Source organism: Oncorhynchus keta, chromosome 32 (genome assembly GCF_023373465.1).
Source record: "Oncorhynchus keta strain PuntledgeMale-10-30-2019 chromosome 32, Oket_V2, whole genome shotgun sequence".
NCBI classification, from domain to species: Eukaryota; Metazoa; Chordata; class Actinopteri; order Salmoniformes; family Salmonidae; genus Oncorhynchus; species Oncorhynchus keta.
The window spans coordinates 23,579,789-23,599,999 of record NC_068452.1 but is presented as its reverse complement, the minus strand read 5'-3'; the positions used below and the strand labels follow the sequence as shown (position 1 = coordinate 23,599,999).

At 39.6% G+C, this 20,211-nt stretch overlaps 1 protein-coding gene across 1 annotated transcript in view; it reads left to right on the top strand.

Annotated features, from left to right (window-relative positions):
- Window positions 1-19,024, top strand: part of LOC118365340 (heparan sulfate glucosamine 3-O-sulfotransferase 4) — an 87,028-nt gene extending 68,004 nt beyond the window's left edge. Inside the window, exon 2 of the mRNA XM_035747477.2 lies at window positions 16,835-19,024. Coding sequence (XP_035603370.2) covers window positions 16,835-17,489 — 655 coding nt within the window. The 3' untranslated portion in view covers window positions 17,490-19,024. The remainder of the gene's footprint in view (window positions 1-16,834) is intronic.
- The last annotated feature ends 1,187 nt before the right edge of the window (window positions 19,025-20,211 follow it).

Genomic DNA, 20,211 nt, shown 5'->3' with positions numbered 1-20,211 from the left:
TTAGGCACAACTCAAATCCATCAAAAGACCTTTGGAATAATAGTCCGACATCTCAGACTGTAACACTGCTGCTGATGATGGTGAATAAGTCAGTTTAGCCTCGGCAGTGTGAGCCAGCCCACTGACATTCTGGAAAAGATTTACCCTAGCACTCATTTTTCCCTATAACCTTGGTGAATAGTGCTGCTAAATAGTTTATTTCAGCTGTGGTCAGAGAAACACCACTTCTACTTAGCGCTGTTTTAACCTGGGGATCACAGTCATTTCTCACCATGGACACTGAAGGTAAAGTTCTTCAACTATTTGTTTCTTCCCCTCTTTTTCAGCAAAGGGAGATTTTCAGTTCTCTTGAGAGGGAGAAGACTTGTCAGTGATCTTGCAGATACTCCTAGAAGAGAAGAATATTTGAGATTAGAGCAACAAGAGAAAAAAAAAGCCCCCGGAGCTGAGATGAGGGTTTAATATTTGGGTTTTATTTTATCCATAAACGTTTGATACGTTACTTTTTAAGCTCTCCCTTTGGCAGTGCGGATTACACAAGTTAATCTGTATATCTGTAAAACATTATCCTGCATTTGCGATGTGTGTTTATGGCAGATTCACTCACAGTGTCAGACTACCTCTGCTGAGGAGATTAAGGATGTGTACAGTGGTTTATTGGAAGTGCTGCTCATTGGCTCAAAGCTGGCCTCAGAGGGATGCACTGAGATCTATTCCAGGATAACAAACCTATCTCCCCCATCTTTAGCATTGCAAGCCAGTGAGTCTGCTCAATGACTTGGGATGGCCATTTCACAACTGACATGTTCCCTGTCCCTTTTCCCAAAGATAAATAATGGTTTTATATTGAGTTGGCTCAGCTTTCTGTTGGGGAGACATAATGCTGAACTTCAACAACAATCTGCACTGAGTGCTCTACCAATGTGGAATATTGTCTAAGATTCTCTTTATAAGATGGTTGCAAGTGGAGTACTTGGGCACAGTTCAATTGGATTGCAGATGCTAGGCTTTGATCCTGAGAATCATAAAATATACAGTGCCTAGTGAAAGTCTACACACCCCTTGCAGATTCTTCATATTTTACTGCCTTCAAATTAAATCTAAAAAGGGATTATATTGAAGGTTTTCATATAGATCTATACAACCAACTCCACATTTTAAAAGTATAAGTTATGATTATGTATTTAAATAATGGTGTCTTGATTGTGTATGTCTTCACACCCAATAATACAGCGCATTGGGAAAGTATTCAGACCCCTTGACTTTTTTCACATTTTGTTAACTTACAACCTTATTCTAACATCTACACACAATACCTCATAATGACAAAGCAAAAACAGGTTTTTAGACATTTCTGCAAATGTGTAAATAAATAAAAACTGAAAAACAGACCATTTACTCAGTACTTTGTTGAACCCTTACAGCGATTACAGCCTTGAGTCTTCTTGGGTATGACGCTACAAGCTTGGCACACCTGTATTTGGGGAGTTTCACCCATTCTTCTCTGCATATCCTCTCAAGCTCTGTCAGGTTGGAGGGGGAGTGTTGCTGCACAGCTATTTTCAGGTCTCTCCAGAGATGTTCGATCGGGTTCAAGTCCGGGTTCCTGCTGGGCCACTCAAGGACATTCATAGACTTGTCCCGAAGCCACTCCTATGTTGTATTGGCTGTGTGCTTAGGGTCGTTGTTCTTATGGAAGGTGAACCTTCGCTTCAGTCTAAGGTCCTGAGCGCTCTGGAGCAGGTTTTCATCAAGGATCTCGCTGTACTTTTCTCTGTTCATCTTTCCCTCGATCCTGACTAGTCTCCCAGTCCTGCCGCTGAAAAACATCCCCACAACATGATGCCACCACCACCATGCTTCACTGTAGGGATTGTGCCAGATTTCCTCCAGATGTGATGCTTGGCTTTCAGTTCAAAGAGTTCAATCTTGGTTTCATCAGACCAGAGAATCTTGTTTCTCATGGTCTGAAAGTCCTTTAGGTGCATTTTGGCAAACTCCAAGCGGGCTGTCATGTGCATTTTACTGAGGAGTTGCTTCCTTCTGGCCACTCTGACATAAATTACTAATTGGTGGAGTGCTGCAGAGATGGTTGTCCTTCTGGAAGGTTCTCCCACCTCCACAGAGGAACTCTGGAGCTCTGTCAGAGTAACCATCAAGTTCTTGGTCACCTCCCTGACCAAGGCCCTTCTCCCCGGATAGTTCAGTTTGGCCAGGCGGCCAGCTCTAGGAAGAGTCTTGGTGGTTCCAAACTTCTTCCATTTCCATCTACGAACAATTCCTTCGAACTCATGGCTTGGTTTTTGCTCTGACATGCACTGTCAACTGTGGGACCTTATATAGACAGGTGTGTGCCTTTCCAAATCATATCTAACCAATTAAAATTACCACAGATTTTCTCCAATCAAGTTGGAGAAACATCTCAAGGATGATCAATGGAAACAGGATGCACCTGAGCTAAATTTCAAGTCTCATATCAAAGGGTCTGAATGTAAGTAAGGTATTTCAGTTTTTTTTTTAAATAATTTTGCCATTTCTAAAAACCTGTTTTGGTCTGTCATTATGGCATATTGTGTGTGGATTGATGAGGAAAAACATGAATTTAATCAATTTTAGAATAAGGCTGTAATGTAGCAAAATGTGGGAAAAGTAAATTGGTCTGAATACTTCCCGAATGCACTATAATTACTTGGTCGAACCACCTTTGGATGCCATTACAGCTGTGAATAATTTTGAATAAGATTCTACAAACTTTGCACAACTCATAGGGCAACATATATCAATTGTTTTTGGCAAAATTGCTCAGGCTCAGTAAATTCTGTTTGGAGTCATTGATGGATAGCAATATTCAAACCTTGTCTCTGATTTTCAAGAAAATTTAAGTTAGGATTGAGACTAGACCACTCAGGAACACTCAACACCTCTTGGAAAGCCATTCTGGTGTGTCTTTGGCATTCAATTGTGTGTAGTTGTCCCGCTAAAAATGTTTACTCTATCCCAGGGTAATGTTTTCTGAAGACTGGTGCGGGTTATCCTCTCACTTTTTACCTAGGCTTTGCTCCTTTCATATTTATTTTGATCCTGATAAACTCCCCAGTCTCTGCCAGTGACAAGCATACCCATAACATTATGTCAAAGTGTGAAGACCTTCACTAGGCACTGTACATGAAAATATAACAGAATGAAAAAAAACACTCTTTGTGTTACGTGAACCCTGTCCAGCGTAGAGAGAGACATTGTGGTGGTCTGGCCATAGCATTTTTTTCTCTTGAGTTATTTATTTTGACAGTGTTGTTAACTCTCTTGCCCTTATGTTGTTGAACAAGGGTCTCTCCCTTAGAGATTCTGGATCAGAAACAGGACACACTATGGGGATCCCTTTAGAAGCAATCTTTTGAGATTAAGTTGTTCTCAGGTGTTTTTGTGAGATCAGATTGCAATTAATTATATTATATCAACAGAAAATTCAAGTAGCCAGTGGCATGTTCACTCAAATGTACTCAAACTGAACACTGCATCAACCCATCCATAAAGAGCCAGGCTTGCATAAACCAACCCACATAGAGTAATGGTAATAAGACTATTCCCTGAAGACAGGCCAGAACTCAGTACAACAACACATCTGCCCATACATATTGAATGATTTTAAACCCATTTCAAACCATTTTGTCAGACATTACCAGGAGAAACAATCCCCGCACTAACCAGATGTAAGTAAACATAGTTGTCGTTCATATATAAGTATGTATTTCCTGTGCTTCACTTACTCTACTATCATGCCTGTCGCTCAATACACCCGTGTGTGATGTAACTATACCACAGCTGTGGAAGAACTATGAAATGTCCAAATGATAGCATGCTAAATTTCATAGATACAGTCAGGTCCAGAAATATTGGCACCCTTGATATAGACTGTATAAAATAAATAATACAAATACTGTGCTGTATTGTATGTTCATTTTTTGGGTTAAATTCTATTATCTTATACTGATACAGTTCAGAGAAACACATTTTGTTTAACAAGTAACACTCTTTTCTCACTGTTTTTGTCTCCTTGTTTCTATATAGAACTTTCAGATCTTGTCATGATGAGAAATCAGGCCTGTGCGCACGCTAGAAAAACAAACTCTGTAGCTGGTTGTCCGATTTTTGGGAAATTGAGAAATAGAGGCACTTCCTCAATCAAGAAAGCTAAATCAAGCTACTTTCTACGTTCTATCTCCAACTTTCCTGGTGATCCATCAACATTCTGGAAAACAGTTAATGTACTGAAGCATGGAAATTCCTCTCTTTCCCTGCCTAAGCAAGTTGTGTCACACTTGGGCAGCATTACTGAGAAAAACTTGATAAGTGATGCTTTTAATCAGCATTTGATATCGCCCGCTTTTTATTTGAAAGAAATGGTGGTTTAATTTACCCTAGTCAGCCAATCAATCGAGTGACCGCCCTTCTCCCAGCCTCTAACTGGCTCAATGTAAGTTTTGTTAACTTCTAGTGAATCTTTGTTTTCATTTCAATACTTGATACTTATTTTCCAAATCACTTTGTATGGTGCCCTCGTTGATTGTGTCCCCGCATATACTGTAAATACCTGGGAATCTGGATTGTCGAAAAGCTATCTGTAACACAGACGCTGGGAGTCAGGAAGCAAGTACAGGGGGTGAATTTAATAATACAAAAACCATGGAACAAAACAAGAGCAGCGTCTGGACATGAGAAACAACTAATACTGCCTGGGGAAAGAACCAAAGGGTGTGACACATATAGGGGAGGTAATCATAAAAGTGATGGAGTCCAGGTGAGTCTCATGGGGTGCAGGTGCGGGTAGTAATAAGTAAACTTGCGACAATGCGTGTCAGAGAGGGGGAGCAGGAGTAGACGTGACACTATGTTGATGACTCAGTTAAGAAATTACAAATTAAACTATAGGAATTCCTATAGAACTCTTCTATAGGAACAGGTTGTCTTTCGTTAAATAGCTGAAAACAAATACTTCAGTCAACATTCACTCCCATTATTGACTACGGCAATATTGTCTATATGAATGAACGCAGTTTATAATAAGGCATTGCATCCTCATTTCGACGCCAAACCCCACCACTGATAGGCGTGGCCTAAGAGCTTTATTTTCATGTCATCCAACAAATGTTAACACCTGGAGTTTGCTAAATGGCATTGGCACCTGGATTGGAACCAGCGCTATGTTCAGATGACATGAAAATAGAGCTCTTTGGCCACGCACACCAGTGTTGAGTTTGGCATCGAAATAAGGATGCATAAGCAGAAAGGAACCCCATACTTACTGTAAAATATGGTGGTGGATCTTTGATGTTGCGGGGCTATTTTGCTTCCACTGGTCCTGTGGCCGTTGTTAAGCGAACATTTTAGCCAAAAATTTGGTTGCCTCTACCAGGAGGGTGACACTTGGGCACAAGCGGATCTTCCAGCAAGACAATAACCCCAAGCACACATCAAAATCCACTAAGAACTGGTTCATTGACCACAAAAATCTACATTTTGCAATAGGCTTGGCCAGTATTCAGATTTTTATAACATCATACCGTTCTTCTGCTATCCCGGAATTTACGGTATTACCGCCGGATAACACACAAGGTGGCATTAAAAAACAAAAAATGATGGGGGTCTACTATTAACCACAATGCTAACAAAATTATCACAAGTAATAGCGAAATCACATAGACGTTCTTAGCTAAATGCTAACGTGCGAAAGTGAACATAAACTAAGTGCAAAGACAGGTGAATCCAGTTCATAAGGTTATACAAGCATATAGCTAGGCGCTACCAGATGTCATTTTCGATGAGTGTCGATATTTACAAGCGAAAGTGTACGAGAGAAATTGTGCAAATGAACAAAACATGCTGTTTCTGAAGGAAGAGCAGCATGTGTACACGGAGCAGAGGGGAGAAGAACGGAGGAGAAAAAAAGCTAGTTGTAGTTGTGAATTGCATTCAAGTGTAACTTCATCAACTCATATGCGCAGCACAACAGAGACTCGCTGATAGATATTGTATAGAACGCTATGGACTGACTAGCGGTCCTTCTGTAGCTCAGTTGGTAGAGCATGGCGCTTGTAACGCCAGGGTAGTGGGTTCGATTCCCGGGACCACCCATACGTAGAATGTATGCACACATGACTGTAAGTCGCTTTGGATAAAAGCGTCTGCTAAATGGCATATAAACTAGCTTCTGCTTTCTCCAGCTGTTCTATTAACAAACAAACATGTGAATAGTTCAACTGTTCTGGGGGACTAAGGTACTGTAAGCTTCATAGTGTAAAATGAAGAACGCAATCTGTTTTATCTCCCAACGTATTGCACAAGTTGACTGTAGGTATTAACTTAAAAAGTAGCCACAAATATTCAAATGTCAAATAGTTTTGACGGCATTGACGCTATTTAAAAAACATCCCATGGCTTTTTCCAAATACCCCAGTATATGGTTCAGTATACCGTCCAAGCCTATTTTGCTTTGGCCATTTCAGTCTCCGGGCTTGAAACGGATTTGAAAACCTGTGGTTTGAATTGAAGAGAGCAGTCCATAAGTGTAGAGGGAGGATATCAAAGGAAGTGGATTATGTTTGGAGAAATGGTCTAAGATCCCTCCCAATGTGTTCTCCAATCTCATAAAACATTTTAGGAAAAGGCTCAGTGCCGGTATCCTCACAAGGTGAGGTATTGAAAACAGGGGTGGCAATCATTTATAAAGAAAAATATATAGCTTTTTTAAAACCAAATATTTTCATCTGAGCAATTGTATTAGTACAAAATAATATACATTTTTTTTAGCATACAATATAGGTCATTATTTGTATTATTTGTATTAGTATTTTGCTCATCTTTAAAAGGGTGCCAATAATTCTGGAAATGACTGTATATGCCATCAAAGAACAATTGAATATCAAAAGAAAAAAAGACTGGTCTTGGTGTACAGAGAAAATCGAACGGATAAGTATTTGCGTAAATGGCTATAGCTGTTCACAAACCTGGTCCACCCTTTCAGAGTATTTTCAGCTCACTGGTTGAATTGAGCAATCTGTGCCAGCTAGAGCACAATTTGGATTAGCAAAGGTTCCACTGATAGGTCAGTTTAGTCCTTAATGGAGCGGCTTAGGCCTTCTGTACATGATTATAACATTCTTAGCAGCCTATTTCCTTGTAGCCAGATGTTCCGGAATAAACACCAGGGTGTAATCATGTTGCTTTCCCCCTTAAACCCAGGCCTGGTGTGCTCTTTTTGTGACAGGGAAACTAAGCCGTGCACACAGATGTCTAAGTAACTTTCTTAATACAAATAATATAGGAAGAATCTACTTAAATAGGTGGGCAGGTAAAGTGCAGACATTGCGATTTAGCTACCGAACAGTGATGACATGTTTTGACACTGCAACAGAAATGCATTATAAAAACTCATTATCTTCTGACCAAGGTTCACCCCTCTTCCTCTCAGGACTGCTTAAGAAACAAATATCTTCCATTCATATAATTTAGTCAAACATATATTTTTGAAGTGCCTCCTGCATATGAAGAGCTTCTGTGAGTGGCATAGGATTTTGAAATATTATTCAAATTCCATAATGAATGTGGACACATACTGACATCTTCAGATTGCAGCAAATAGCTTTCATTCTAAGTGACCACCTACTACTGCATGTTTAAAGGCTTGCTGGCAGCCCTTTGCTGAGTAACTTTATAAATAGTTGCAGAAAAGAGCTCAAGATTTTGAAGGGAAGGCTATAGTATTCCACACTTAGAAATGATGTATACAAAACTCTGGGATTTCTACATGTTTTATGACATGCTATAATAGAGTTAAGAGACAACTCTGACTTAAACCCTATTCATAATTCTCATTGGATTTGATTTCAATATTTAAAGTGTCATTCAGAGCTCTATTGAACTGAACATGCTGGTTTAATGGAGCAGATTGATAGGTGAGTGAATTTTCTCCACATTCTTTGCACAAGTATTTACTCTACGTGACCTTTTTGTGTCTACAAACCTCCGTGTGATTTCACCCAGACACCGAAAAGGGATGAGTATTGTGAATTGTCCCATGTGCGTGATTCCATTAATGACTCCATATCCTGGGGCAATCAATAAACAGTAGAAAGAGACCAGAGGCAAACTGGAGGTTCAATATCATACTTGGAGTGTGATTATACCAATTGAGTCAGATTAGGGATAAACCAGGTTAAACTGACAAAAATGCAGTGAAATTCTGACCTCCAATGAAATTGATCACGAATGAAAGGAATCTACAGTAGCTTCTCTAACTTGACGTGTCCTGATTTCATAACTTCAGCAAGTTGCCTCAGCAACACGGTAAATGTCTGAAGGTTCCTGTAGGCCAGTTCTTTTCTCACAGACAAAGAAAGTACATTGAATCATGAGCTCATTTGAAGACTGGGGGAACAATTGACAAGTCAGAAATAAATTGAATGGAGATTTATTGGTGGGTTTACATTCAAAGCAATGCGACCTCTATATTGTAAGCACTCATTAACACCCACTACAACACAATACAAAAGGAAGGAAGAAAGAAAGACAGTACAGTATATTGGAAACTGATGATTAAGGCCGATTATTAAGGATGATGATGAAGATGATGACAAATCCAAAACTTATAACTATAGAATTATCTGCAACTTGGAGCAGATACTGTCAGGGATATCATCAGAATTATTTGTATTAAATCCATACACTATGAACAGTAAACAAGTGTTTGATATTAAGTTTGTGGGAAAGAGGATATATCACATCGGTCATATTACACCAACAAATTGACTATCACAGAGCGTGAGTTGAGTCTTGGCCAACTCCAAATTCTAGTTTGGAGTGCAGTGCTGTGGACAAATATAGTTCTGGCTAGGAGAATTGCACAAGCTATTAGAGGCTCCCGAGTTGGCTCCCCAGCTGTATTTGGGAGTCCCATAGGGCAGCGCACAATTGGCTCAGTGTCGTCTGGGTTAGGGTTTGGCTGGGGTAGGCATCATTGTAAATAAGAATTTGTTCTTAACTGACTTGCCTAGTTAAATAAATAATCTATGAATAAAATATTGTTATTCTGAGCTAACACTCACACTTGACTTATTCCTACTATCACTGACTTTGCTGATGGATACTTCATTGATGAAAAAAGTACTTACTATGACTGAGATGTGGTTGTCCCACCTAGGGCTGTTACGGTGACCTCATTACCGCCACACCGGCAGTCACGAGTCATGGTGGCAGTCAAATTCCATGTGACCATTTAGTCACGGTAATTAGGCTTCTCCAAGCTCTGATGCTGCTGATGGACATTAGTGTCCTACCAAACGTGCTAACTGCCTGGTACTCTGCACTCTATTGTCCCTCTAATCACTCTAACAATGCAAATGTAATCGAAAATCAAATCAAACACTTCATGAGAGCCCATGAGCTCATGTTGGCTACTATATTTATTTCTCAACCTTCCTAATATTAAGCATATTGCTTCTCTTTAAAACAGGAGTATAGACTACCTGGCTGGCATGAAAATGAACCACGGGAAAAGCGTCCTCATTCACTATTTAAGTGCATAGATTACATTTATTTTTTCCCACTATCTCTGTTTCGAAAAAGGTGCATGACAACGGTCCATTCTAATTCAAAACAAATGTATCACACATATTATTTAGTATATGTTTTTTTTTATTTTTTACCTTTATTTAACCAGGCAAGTCAGTTAACAAATTCTTATTTTCAATGACAGCCTAGGAACAGTGGGTTAACTGCCTGTTCAGGGGCAGTAAAGACAAGATTAAATCAAGAATAGTGTGATGGGTGACAATATTAATATCACTTGTAAATTATATATTATCACTTGTGAATGATTCCCAGCTAAAGGCAAACAATGCATGCTTTTTTTAACGACTTTTTAAAATCATAGTCGCACACCTCATGTCGCCTCTCCCTTAAGCCTATATGTTTTGATAAGGTTTGTATCACAACTAAAGTGGCCAAATAACATCTTAAAATGAAACGCATTAATCCGCTTTACAACGGGTGTAGAGCCTAACTGGCATACATACGCAGCCCGTGATTTTCAAGTCTGGGGAAGATCATTTTCACCATGAAAATGCATCTTTATAATAAAAGCAAAACATGTATAATCGCATTTGTGGTCACTTTTAAGAATGAAGTTTTCCTGCTAATGGAACATTTGCTCTTATAGCCTACTGCCGTGTGCACATTGCTGCGCTAATAATGTGATAGCCTATTAGTTTATCAACATTTTAAGCTAAACGTTCTCATCTGTTGCGTCAGGCTCATTGCTTAAAACATTTTTTTTAATGTTATATTAATTTGGGATCTATCGCTTCCCACAACTGTCCCGGACTATGTTTGGAATATTTATTTGTCCTGTAGAATAGAATAGGTCAACTTTTAGATTGACATAGGCTAGTGCTTTTGCTGTTCGTTAGGCCTACTTATCTTGTTGGCTGACAAAAAGTAAATGTGGACAGTTCTTCCAATATATTCAATATGTGTCTCGGAATTGGATAAGGACGTGCCCAATGGCGTCTCAGATGTGTCTGTCTTCACTTGTAGCCTGTGAGAAAGACCCGATCATGTGCCATGTGAGAGGTGGTTCAGAACGCAGTGGGGAAAAAGGAATTATAATTATTATATCCAGACCAAGGGCCCAATGGCCACTGGCCGGAAAAGGCATGGATTTTTTTAGGGGGAGTATGGCCACACAAAGGGGATTCAGCTGGGAAATTCGAGGCATTATCAAGTGCTTGTTAAATTGTGAACAAGAGACTGATGAAGTGTGTACAGCCTGTGCAAAAAAACAAAGTAGAGCTCATGCCTTTCATGCAACTTTTTTCAAATCATCATTAGAGTTGAATCATGCAGCCTTAGAATGTATTAAAAATTAAACATATAGCCCAACATTTGTATCACAACTAAATAACTCTAAATTGAGCATATAGGAGTACCTGTTTCTTTGTTAACCTCTCAAAACAGAATAGCCGCATGTGCGCACTCCCTCAAATCGTTTGGAGAAAATGTCCTTTCTATTTTATTCAGTTATGTTCAATTGTATTCTTCATACAATCAAATAATAGAAAATAATTCCACGGAATTCTAAGCAAATCTGGTCTGCTAAATGAACTAGTGTAGCCCACAGCCATTACACAGCCAGATCAGGGCCTAACATAAGGACAACGAAGAATATGCTATTCTGTTCTTCTGAAATATACTACATTTTCTTCATATCATGATTCTTTAAATCATGGATTTATTGTGATGATGTAGGCTATATTACATTGATTTATTAGACTTTTTATAATGTAGATGTTCCAAAGGTCTGCATCAGTAGGCCATGCGTGGAAGACAGGAGATGCTAAATGTGTTTATGTTAATTACGGTCAATGACCGTGAGACCGGCAGTTATTTCCTTGACAATCACCGGCTGACAAAATGTAATGACCGCCACAGACCTAGTCCCACCTAGCTACAGTATTTTAAGATTAATGCACAAACTGTAAAATGACTAAAATGTCAAATTCAGAATCTAAAGCCATTTGAGTTATTAATCAACATTCAGTCTTTGCTTTTTTGATTCCATGATTCCTGGATCAAGAATTCAACTAAAACACCCTGTTGTGAAACATGTACTGTATAGTACAATGACAGTGTGCACTGTACTGTCAAACAGCACTCTGGGTTGATGACAATGTCTTAACATGGGTATATATTGAATGTTATCCATGGGTGGTTTTATGTTACTTTGTTCGAACGGTGGTGTGAGCCATATGGGGCCTTCTCTGATGTGAAGTGGTTTTATATATTTTATGCCCACATGCTTATCCACGCACTAATAGATGTCCTTCACTCGTCACTCATGCAAAGGCCTTAGTATGAGAGAGATGTGTGGAGTTTCTTCCATCCATGATCAGCTGCAGCCAAATCTCCTAAGTGGCCAGATGAGTGTTCCTAGCTGTTTTTCCCATGCAGGATAGGAAATCTATCAAGTTCAATCTGTCATATTGTTAATTGGTTCTGCATAACTGAACCAGATCTGCAAAAATGCCCTGGATACACATTTTACTCTTTGCTTCTGACATACTCAGGTGTGACCAGCAATTACTGTTTGGACTTTTATTTTATTCCAATAAATTCTTGACTGTGTTTGGGTAAGGTAAATAAATGGCATTGAGAGACAATGAGGGTGACTGACAATTTGTACTTGTCTATTCACTGTGGTGCTCTGAAGCAGAATACAGGCCATCACATCTGCTTGTTGTTGTAATTGCAACACCAATCGTATAATATAAGGGCTATTGTGAGAAAATTGTATGTGTTTAGCCTGAAGCACTCTCTTCAGTTCATCCAAATGCACATAAACAAACACAAGTGAGGAACATTTTGAAGTAACAATGTATATATTCAAATGAGGGGCTTGTTCCCAGTATTGTAGACCTGTGTATTTGAGTGCTGATAAAAACAGTAATGTTTGAAAATATTTTTCTCTTAGGGATGGATCTGCAGAGTACGGTTTCGGTTTCTGGATCTAAGCCACAGAACTTAAAAGAGTGACACAGAAAATGAACTTGAAAGCTGCCGATAATATCTTCTGAATCCTTGAAATGCGATTGCTCCTATTCTCCTCCTCTGGCTTTAATCTTGTGAAAAATAGGCTAATTTACTGGCCAATGTATAATAATAATGGCCTAATCATGCAGTTTATTATGATATTCCAAGGGTCCATAAAGTTTTTTTCCCCTTGCCTTTGTTTTATTTCATGATGGTCTATGTCCAAAGAGAATGTGAACATTGCTTCAGATCTCAGCGCGCCAGTCTGCTGTTGTGGGTAGAGAAAGTGCCTGGCTCCCCCACTGTTGGAAGTGGAATGGTCTTCAGGGGATCTCAAGAAGAGAGCGGGAAAAAGGTTTTGATCAGGACCAGCTGTCAGTTCTCTAGTTAACTCTTCCATTGAAGCACACAGTTCTTCTGCAGTATAATGGGCTTATTTACAGCAGGGAGTCTGTGTTCTGTTTTAATTCAACTCACCTCTCCCTATTTTCGCACTAGCAAATTGTACACCAATGTTGTGCTCATTACCACGTACCAAGTAAAATTCCAAAGCTGGGAGATGGAAGTGTGCCAGAAAACAGCTGCAAAATGCCCCCGCTTTTCTTCTACAAAATAATGCCTTCATCCACTAACAAAGACAGAATAAGTCCATTTACAGTATTCCTCACGAGAAAAAAATCAAATGTTGTTTTCTCCCTGGATAGGACCCACAGTGTGTGGACTGCTCAGGGATTGTACAAAAGCCATTGACATGACATGGCTTTGTGAGTTCGATTCAGTACCAGTGCCACGATGAAGCCAAATGAGAGATTGGAGCAGCTTTTATTACTGTGCCAGTGTTTTATTAGAAATGACCAAGCCTCTCAGCAGCAATGTTTTCCATACACCAAGAAACAGCTTGGCCTTATTAGTGTCTGGGATGCAAATGATTATTTTCCCCAACTCGTCATGCCTCAACATTTTCTTCTTTAATGGTTTTGACAGGGCGTAATGAAACATATTCATTGAGGGAAATGCATGGGCATGTTCCAAAGCTCACTCATAGTGAGTGTAGCAGAAGATTTCCTCAGTCGACGTTTAAGAGATGGACATTAAATGGCACTGTTGGTAGTCTGCGTGTTGAAAGGAAATGTGCATTTCCTGAATGTTTTGTAACTGCTCCAGACGTGTGAATGTAGCATTCATTTAGTCTCTATGTGAAATGGTTTAAAGCTGTGATGGTCGGTGGGGTGAACCTATACCTAGTTCACAGTGCACAGATAGTGGCACCCAACCTGGCGAAGCAACTATATTTACAATAGGTGTTTGTCTGAGTCTTGGCCTAACATCTGTAGCTCTCCATTGGTTGGATGATTCATAAGACATTCCATTTGCATGAGTTTGAAACACCTGACAGAAATGATCAGTGCTGTCATCCTCCTCTTTTTTCCCTCTGTATATTAGAAATCATGACGAGAAGCAATTCAATTGCTTTTAACTTCAAAGCAGCAAATGAAAATGAATTTAAAAAAAACAAAAATGTTCCTGTTTACAATGTGCTACTTCAGAACAGCATGCTTTCAAAGTACTTATTGAAATGACCTTTTCTACCCTCTCATATTGAGAACTGCAGCTTTGTTGTCATAATATGTAGTAATCACACAGTTTTTTTCTCCTGTCTAAGTTGACGACCACCATGTACTGTACTCTGTCATATAACCACTGCATCCCCGTATGCTTTAGGAGCAGGACGTGAGTGACTCACTGTCTTTCAGGAAACGGGAAGTCCTTACACTTATGTTAGATAGGACTGGATTCAATACGTATTGCCGATGTTCCGCGTTGTAGCCCTATTATCGTGTAAAGACAATGTTCCCGCAGCGGAGACTGCATTCACGATAAGCGCTGCATATCCTGGCTCAATCAGATATTACATTTACATTTCAAGTGTGCTATATCGCTGACTATCAGCGATTGGGATTGAATCCAGCCCTCAGTGTATAAATTAGAGGGTCTGCCGTTATGGTACAGAGGTAAATGCTAAGAGATGTGTTATGTTGTCTAACTGAGTAAACAGCAGATGGTTCGCCGGGCCTCTTTAGCGTTCTGTGTTTTATTTACTTACCCACCTGAATGACCCAAGTTGAGCTCAACAGCTGATGCGTAGAGAAATTAGAGCTAACTCTTTGCTCTTGTTTACTTCAGTTCCGCCAGAGTGCAAGGCCAGAGGAGTCATCTGCCTGGCGCATGCAGGAAAATTAGCTTGTTTATCAGCATTGTGATTTCTGTTCCGCCTCTCTGTTCCACTGACATTTTCGATGTACACGATCCATGACGGATTCATTCTCAATCAGTTCGACCTCAATCGGAGATGAAGGTATCGCGTGCTTGTTCAACCTCCATATATATATATTTTTTTAATTAAGCCTGATTAGGACAATAGCGTATTATGTGGCTGACTTTTATATAGAAGAGGTCACATTGAGAATAATGTATCTGTCTTGTCAATGGGATGTTTGCGTCAAAGAGGCATGACACGTTACTGTTGAGGCGTGCTATGTTGTGCTTATGGTTCTTTTTAGGATGTGCCGTACATAGGTTGTTTCATGGCGATTCATTGTGGTGTGTTTTATTGAGTTTCCTCTCTCTGTGCTTTAGTTCTCATACACAGTGATGGCACACCCTCGCTACCATCTAACATGCTTTAGACTTGACTTTAAATAGCCATCAGCTGAAGACCTTGAAGGGAGAAAAACAATCTTTAGCCATTCATTACCCCACTGAGGAAGTGTGGAACATTGATGGAATGTAATGAAAACTAATACTCCTTCCAGTCACTATGCAATCTGTAGGTATGTTTTAAATCCCATTACAGCCTAAGAAATAGCCACAGCCTCTATAGTATCTTGAGCCAAACAGAATCCAGGGGGAAATTACCCATCGGGAGTGCAATACTGTTACAGAAATGACATTAACAGACCACTTGTGAGACTTGAGGGCCAGTGTCCATGTGTGTCTGCATTTGGTGTGAGGGGAGTCAATATGTATATACATAACACTTGATTTGTTTCTCCCAGTAAATTGGATTCTTTGCAAAGAGAACAGTTCATATAGAATGTGTCTGGGATGCAAACAATGGATGTGGCTATATTGTACCATCTTAGGTCTATGCTGATGACAATCTAAATTGATCAAACGAAAGTGGAATCATTTATTTTGAAGTAATTTAATAATTATGAGATGTAGATTTCACAAATTCAAAGAAAATATAGCATGACTAAGACTATAATTACTTGCATACAGCAAGGAGATTGTAAAACATCAAATCAATAGCATTTAGTACCGTGTTCATAAACTTGTATTATATTTCATGTTTCTATTTGGTGTAAGTATATAAAGGCTATACCATTCACAGCTTTTAATGTGGCCAATTTAGACTGTAATCATGTCTAAACAAATAGAACATGGATTGCAATGAAAAACAATGTAAACATTTAATATTGATTTGCTGGAGATAAATATAATGCTTATCCATAGAGGAAAACAGTGAAACTGTAGGAACTAATCTCTCTTTCATATGTATGAATTACATTTGCTTCCACATTGATTTATCCCTCAACTTAGTCCCAGAGACAAAGTTGAACATAACATTTGCGGCACTGGCAAATGGTTTCCTGTTATCCCTGAGATAAATCTCTCAAGGCAGGGGCATTTCTGTTCTACTACAAATTATCACAAAGAATCGTATAATTAATCACTATTCCCTTCAATGAACAGCCTCTAACCTTAAGAAAGAAAAGGAATAAGTGTGTTGCACACAACGCAGAAGTGGAAGTGAATGCTAAGGAATGGAACTCAAGGCAGGCACACAGTGTGGAGCACACAGAATAAATGTATGACAAAACAATACCCCAGGCACCAGCAGTATTAATGATATGCAGTGAACTCATTATTAAAGTTCCAACACAGCTCCTGGAGTAACACAGATGGAGCCAATTAGGCAATGAGCATACTTGCTCACTTGCCGTTACATCTTCCGTTTCTTTTATCTTGCCCATATTACTCCACGGATGAAATAAACTGTATGTTTCTCCTCGCTACATAATGTCCAGTGATAATAACAGTTATTTTCACTTGTAATTTCAAATCATTTATTGCTCCTTAAATACCAAATTTGCTTGTACCCTGTCCTTGAGTACCTCATTTGTGTTGCAGTAGGTGCAGAGAGTTCAGTATTAACAGAGCTGAGGTAACTGCTGCTTTGTGTTCACAGAGACCTGATGCCTTCGACGCTGGAGGGACAAATCACCATGGAGAAGACACCCAGCTACTTTGTGACTAGCCACGCCCCAAAACGTATCCACACGATGGCCAGGGACATCAAGTTAATCATTGTGGTCCGCAACCCTGTCACCAGGGCCATTTCAGACTACACACAGACTCTGTCCAAAAAACCTGAGATCCCAACCTTTGAGGTTTTGGCATTTAAGAACCGGACGCTGGGCCTAATAGATGCGTCGTGGAGTGCTCTACGTATAGGGATCTACGCGCTCCACTTGGAGACGTGGATGCAGTACTTCCCTCTCGCCCAGATGCACTTTGTCAGTGGAGAGAGGCTTATTGTTGATCCCGCTGGCGAGATGGGCAAGGTGCAGGACTTTCTGGGACTCAAGCGGATCGTCACGGATAAACACTTTTACTTCAACAAAACGAAGGGATTTCCTTGTCTCAAGAAGCCAGAGGACAGCAGCACCCCGAGATGTCTCGGCAAATCTAAGGGGAGAACTCACCCTAAAATTGACCCGGACGTTATCCGCCGACTGCACAAGTTCTTCAAACCCTTTAACATGATGTTCTACCAAATGACTGGCCAGAACTTTGAGTGGGAGCTGGAGGAGGGCAGTGACTCTCGGGGCTCTCAGAACTAACAGACGGTTGCCCCACGTCACAGCCACAGCTACACCACCAGCCTTTCTCAATAACACATCCACTGTCTGTCCCTGCCGCTTCATCCTCCGAGAGAGTGCTTGAGTATGTCAATCAATCATGGCTGTCTTTGAGAAGGTGTCTGTATCCATAGGAAAAAAAGAGTTTACCGATATGCTTCTATTCTCTCCCACAAAACAAAAACATTATTGTACATACTATACATAAAATTATATTTATATTTGTGAAGGGGAGATGATTTTATTCCTTTTGTTTTAAAAACATAGAGCTGATATATGAATCATGTCGACTATGACGATGCATGCATGCGATAAGTTAAGTGTCCTTACCTCCTGAGCCCTAAGGGTGTATTCTGCCTGCTTCTTCTCCTTTTACTTTTCATGCAGTTTGTTGCCCTTTCGCCCACACACACCAGCGTACAGTACAAAACAGTCATACTACTCAGATGACTGAGGCCATGAAGTATTCTGGATGATTTATTTCAACAATGTAGAGATAAAAGAAAATAAATGAATCTTACAGTACAATTATCCCTTGACGTGACCCTCATGATGTATTTGAGGTTGTCCGTGTATATGTATTATAAATGGAGACTATTCCTTTTTTGTCAATCCAAGTTTACCAAAGCATAGCTTTAATTTCCTCAGAATCAATATTTTGTTGACCTGCACTCGTAGGTAACATGCTTTAAACGAATGTACAGTACATATATTTCAAATAGTTTTTGTATATCATCATTTGTGAAGCTGGAATTGGCATATGGTGTATAAACTAAATTGTATTTCTCACACACATTAAGGGATTACTGTAAATGTCACACCCATGCAAAGTATGCCCAGTAATCTGAAGTAACAGTATTTGAGGTGTGCACAAAGTATATTATACATTTAGGAAAACTATTTTATACAGAGCTATTATATGATAAATGTGACAGAACTACTATGGGGAAAAAATTGCAGTGAGATTTGCGAGCCAATGGGGTTCTCCTGTTATTGTTAAGTCGATGAGGTGAAAAACAACAGAGGAGGACCCAACAGAAGGGAGTTAACAAACATCTGGTGCCACGCAGTCTTCTGTCATTAAGAGACAAATGGGTTAATTAAGTAAACCTGGAACATCATTGTCAATGTCAAATTGAGGATTTGCTTCAGACAAAATGTTATTATGCACAGGTTTACCCAGTAAATCTCCCACATTGTTTTGACAGTATCATGTATCTGACTGGAATATGTTTACTTGTTGAGGAAACATTATGTAGATCATCGCATTTCAACCCACTTGTGCTCATCTTCATCCAGGTTTGTATACATGGCACAGATTATAAGAGTTTTACAGTCCTTTTCTGCTTTTCTAAAAATGTTACTTTATGTCTCACTCCATGAAATAAGAACCGTCATCCTTTTTGCATAGCTTTCTGTGCGTCTGTCTGCTGTCTTACTACTGTCTCTGGACTTTTCATCAATTGAGACAATCAATGCAGTCAATGAGTCAATAAATACAGTCTTCTACACATCAATGGTTGCCCACAGCTATGATGCATTACACTGTTCATCTTCCCTGTTTTCTGGTCGGCCATGACAGGCTGGATTGGTTCACTCTCTGCCGGCCTCCCTGTCACCCAGGGGAGGCTGGGTGCAGCAGCTCGTTACACAGAGCAATTGATTCAATCAAGGTAAGAACTATACTACCCGTTTGAGCACTGAGCATGAACACTTACCTCAGAGCCTCAGTTTCCCAGTCACACCTTCCACTGAGGCTTCCCTGTGCCGATATCCCCTGGTGTCTTCCTCTGAACCTCTGTCTCTCTCTAAGTCCCCGGAGCACACTCTCTCATTCCTCACATGATTCTTTCTGTCTAGCACGACTCTCTCTGTTCAGTGTAGAACAGAAATGCGGGGTCATAAATAAGATTGTTTATAGTTTGACTACTTTGGGGAAAATGTTAGGTTGCATCAAATCATCAAATTTTAATGGGATTCTGCTGCCTGTTTTAATAGTGCGTTGGTTTTACTCTGATGAAGAAACTGCATTGAATGCATATGCTTAGAGGTGGAGAAATGGGATTTCTTGCAAAAATAATACTTTTCATGTGCCAAAAAAACACAAACAAAATATTCTAGCTAGCTAATCACTATATTGCACACAAAAGCAATTCTTTTTCTGGCAACTCATTTAAACATTTTCCATTCTAAATATGTAGCAAACTTTCAGATATTGCTTGGAGAAGTTCGTTCCTTTTAATTAGGGTCCATGCTATTAAGGCAATTTTTTTATGCTGAGTCAGTGTGCTTGAGAAACTAGGGCTGCACAACTAAGAGATTAAACAAGAGGTTTGAGAGGAAAAATGGGGAGAGAAGAAGGTGACATTATACACACACAATATCAATCATACTTTTAGGAAACACCTTCTTGATTTCTCACTTCAACAGAGTGATCAAAGTAAGATCCAACATCTGTATGCCCTGATGGACTCAAATTCATTGTTGTTTTACCAATTAAAACATAAATTCCCCTCGAACGTTGTTCAGAGATGCCGTGTGGAAGGACAAAGATACCTAATGTGTCATGAAAACAGATAAAAATTTATACAAAGCATGTAAGTATCTTCTCTTTGTGTACCAAAGTACAGTCCTCAGTCGGTGGAGTAGTGTAGTGCTTTGAAACGCCTTGTGAGAGTTCCATTGTATGAAAGGCATGCAAAGC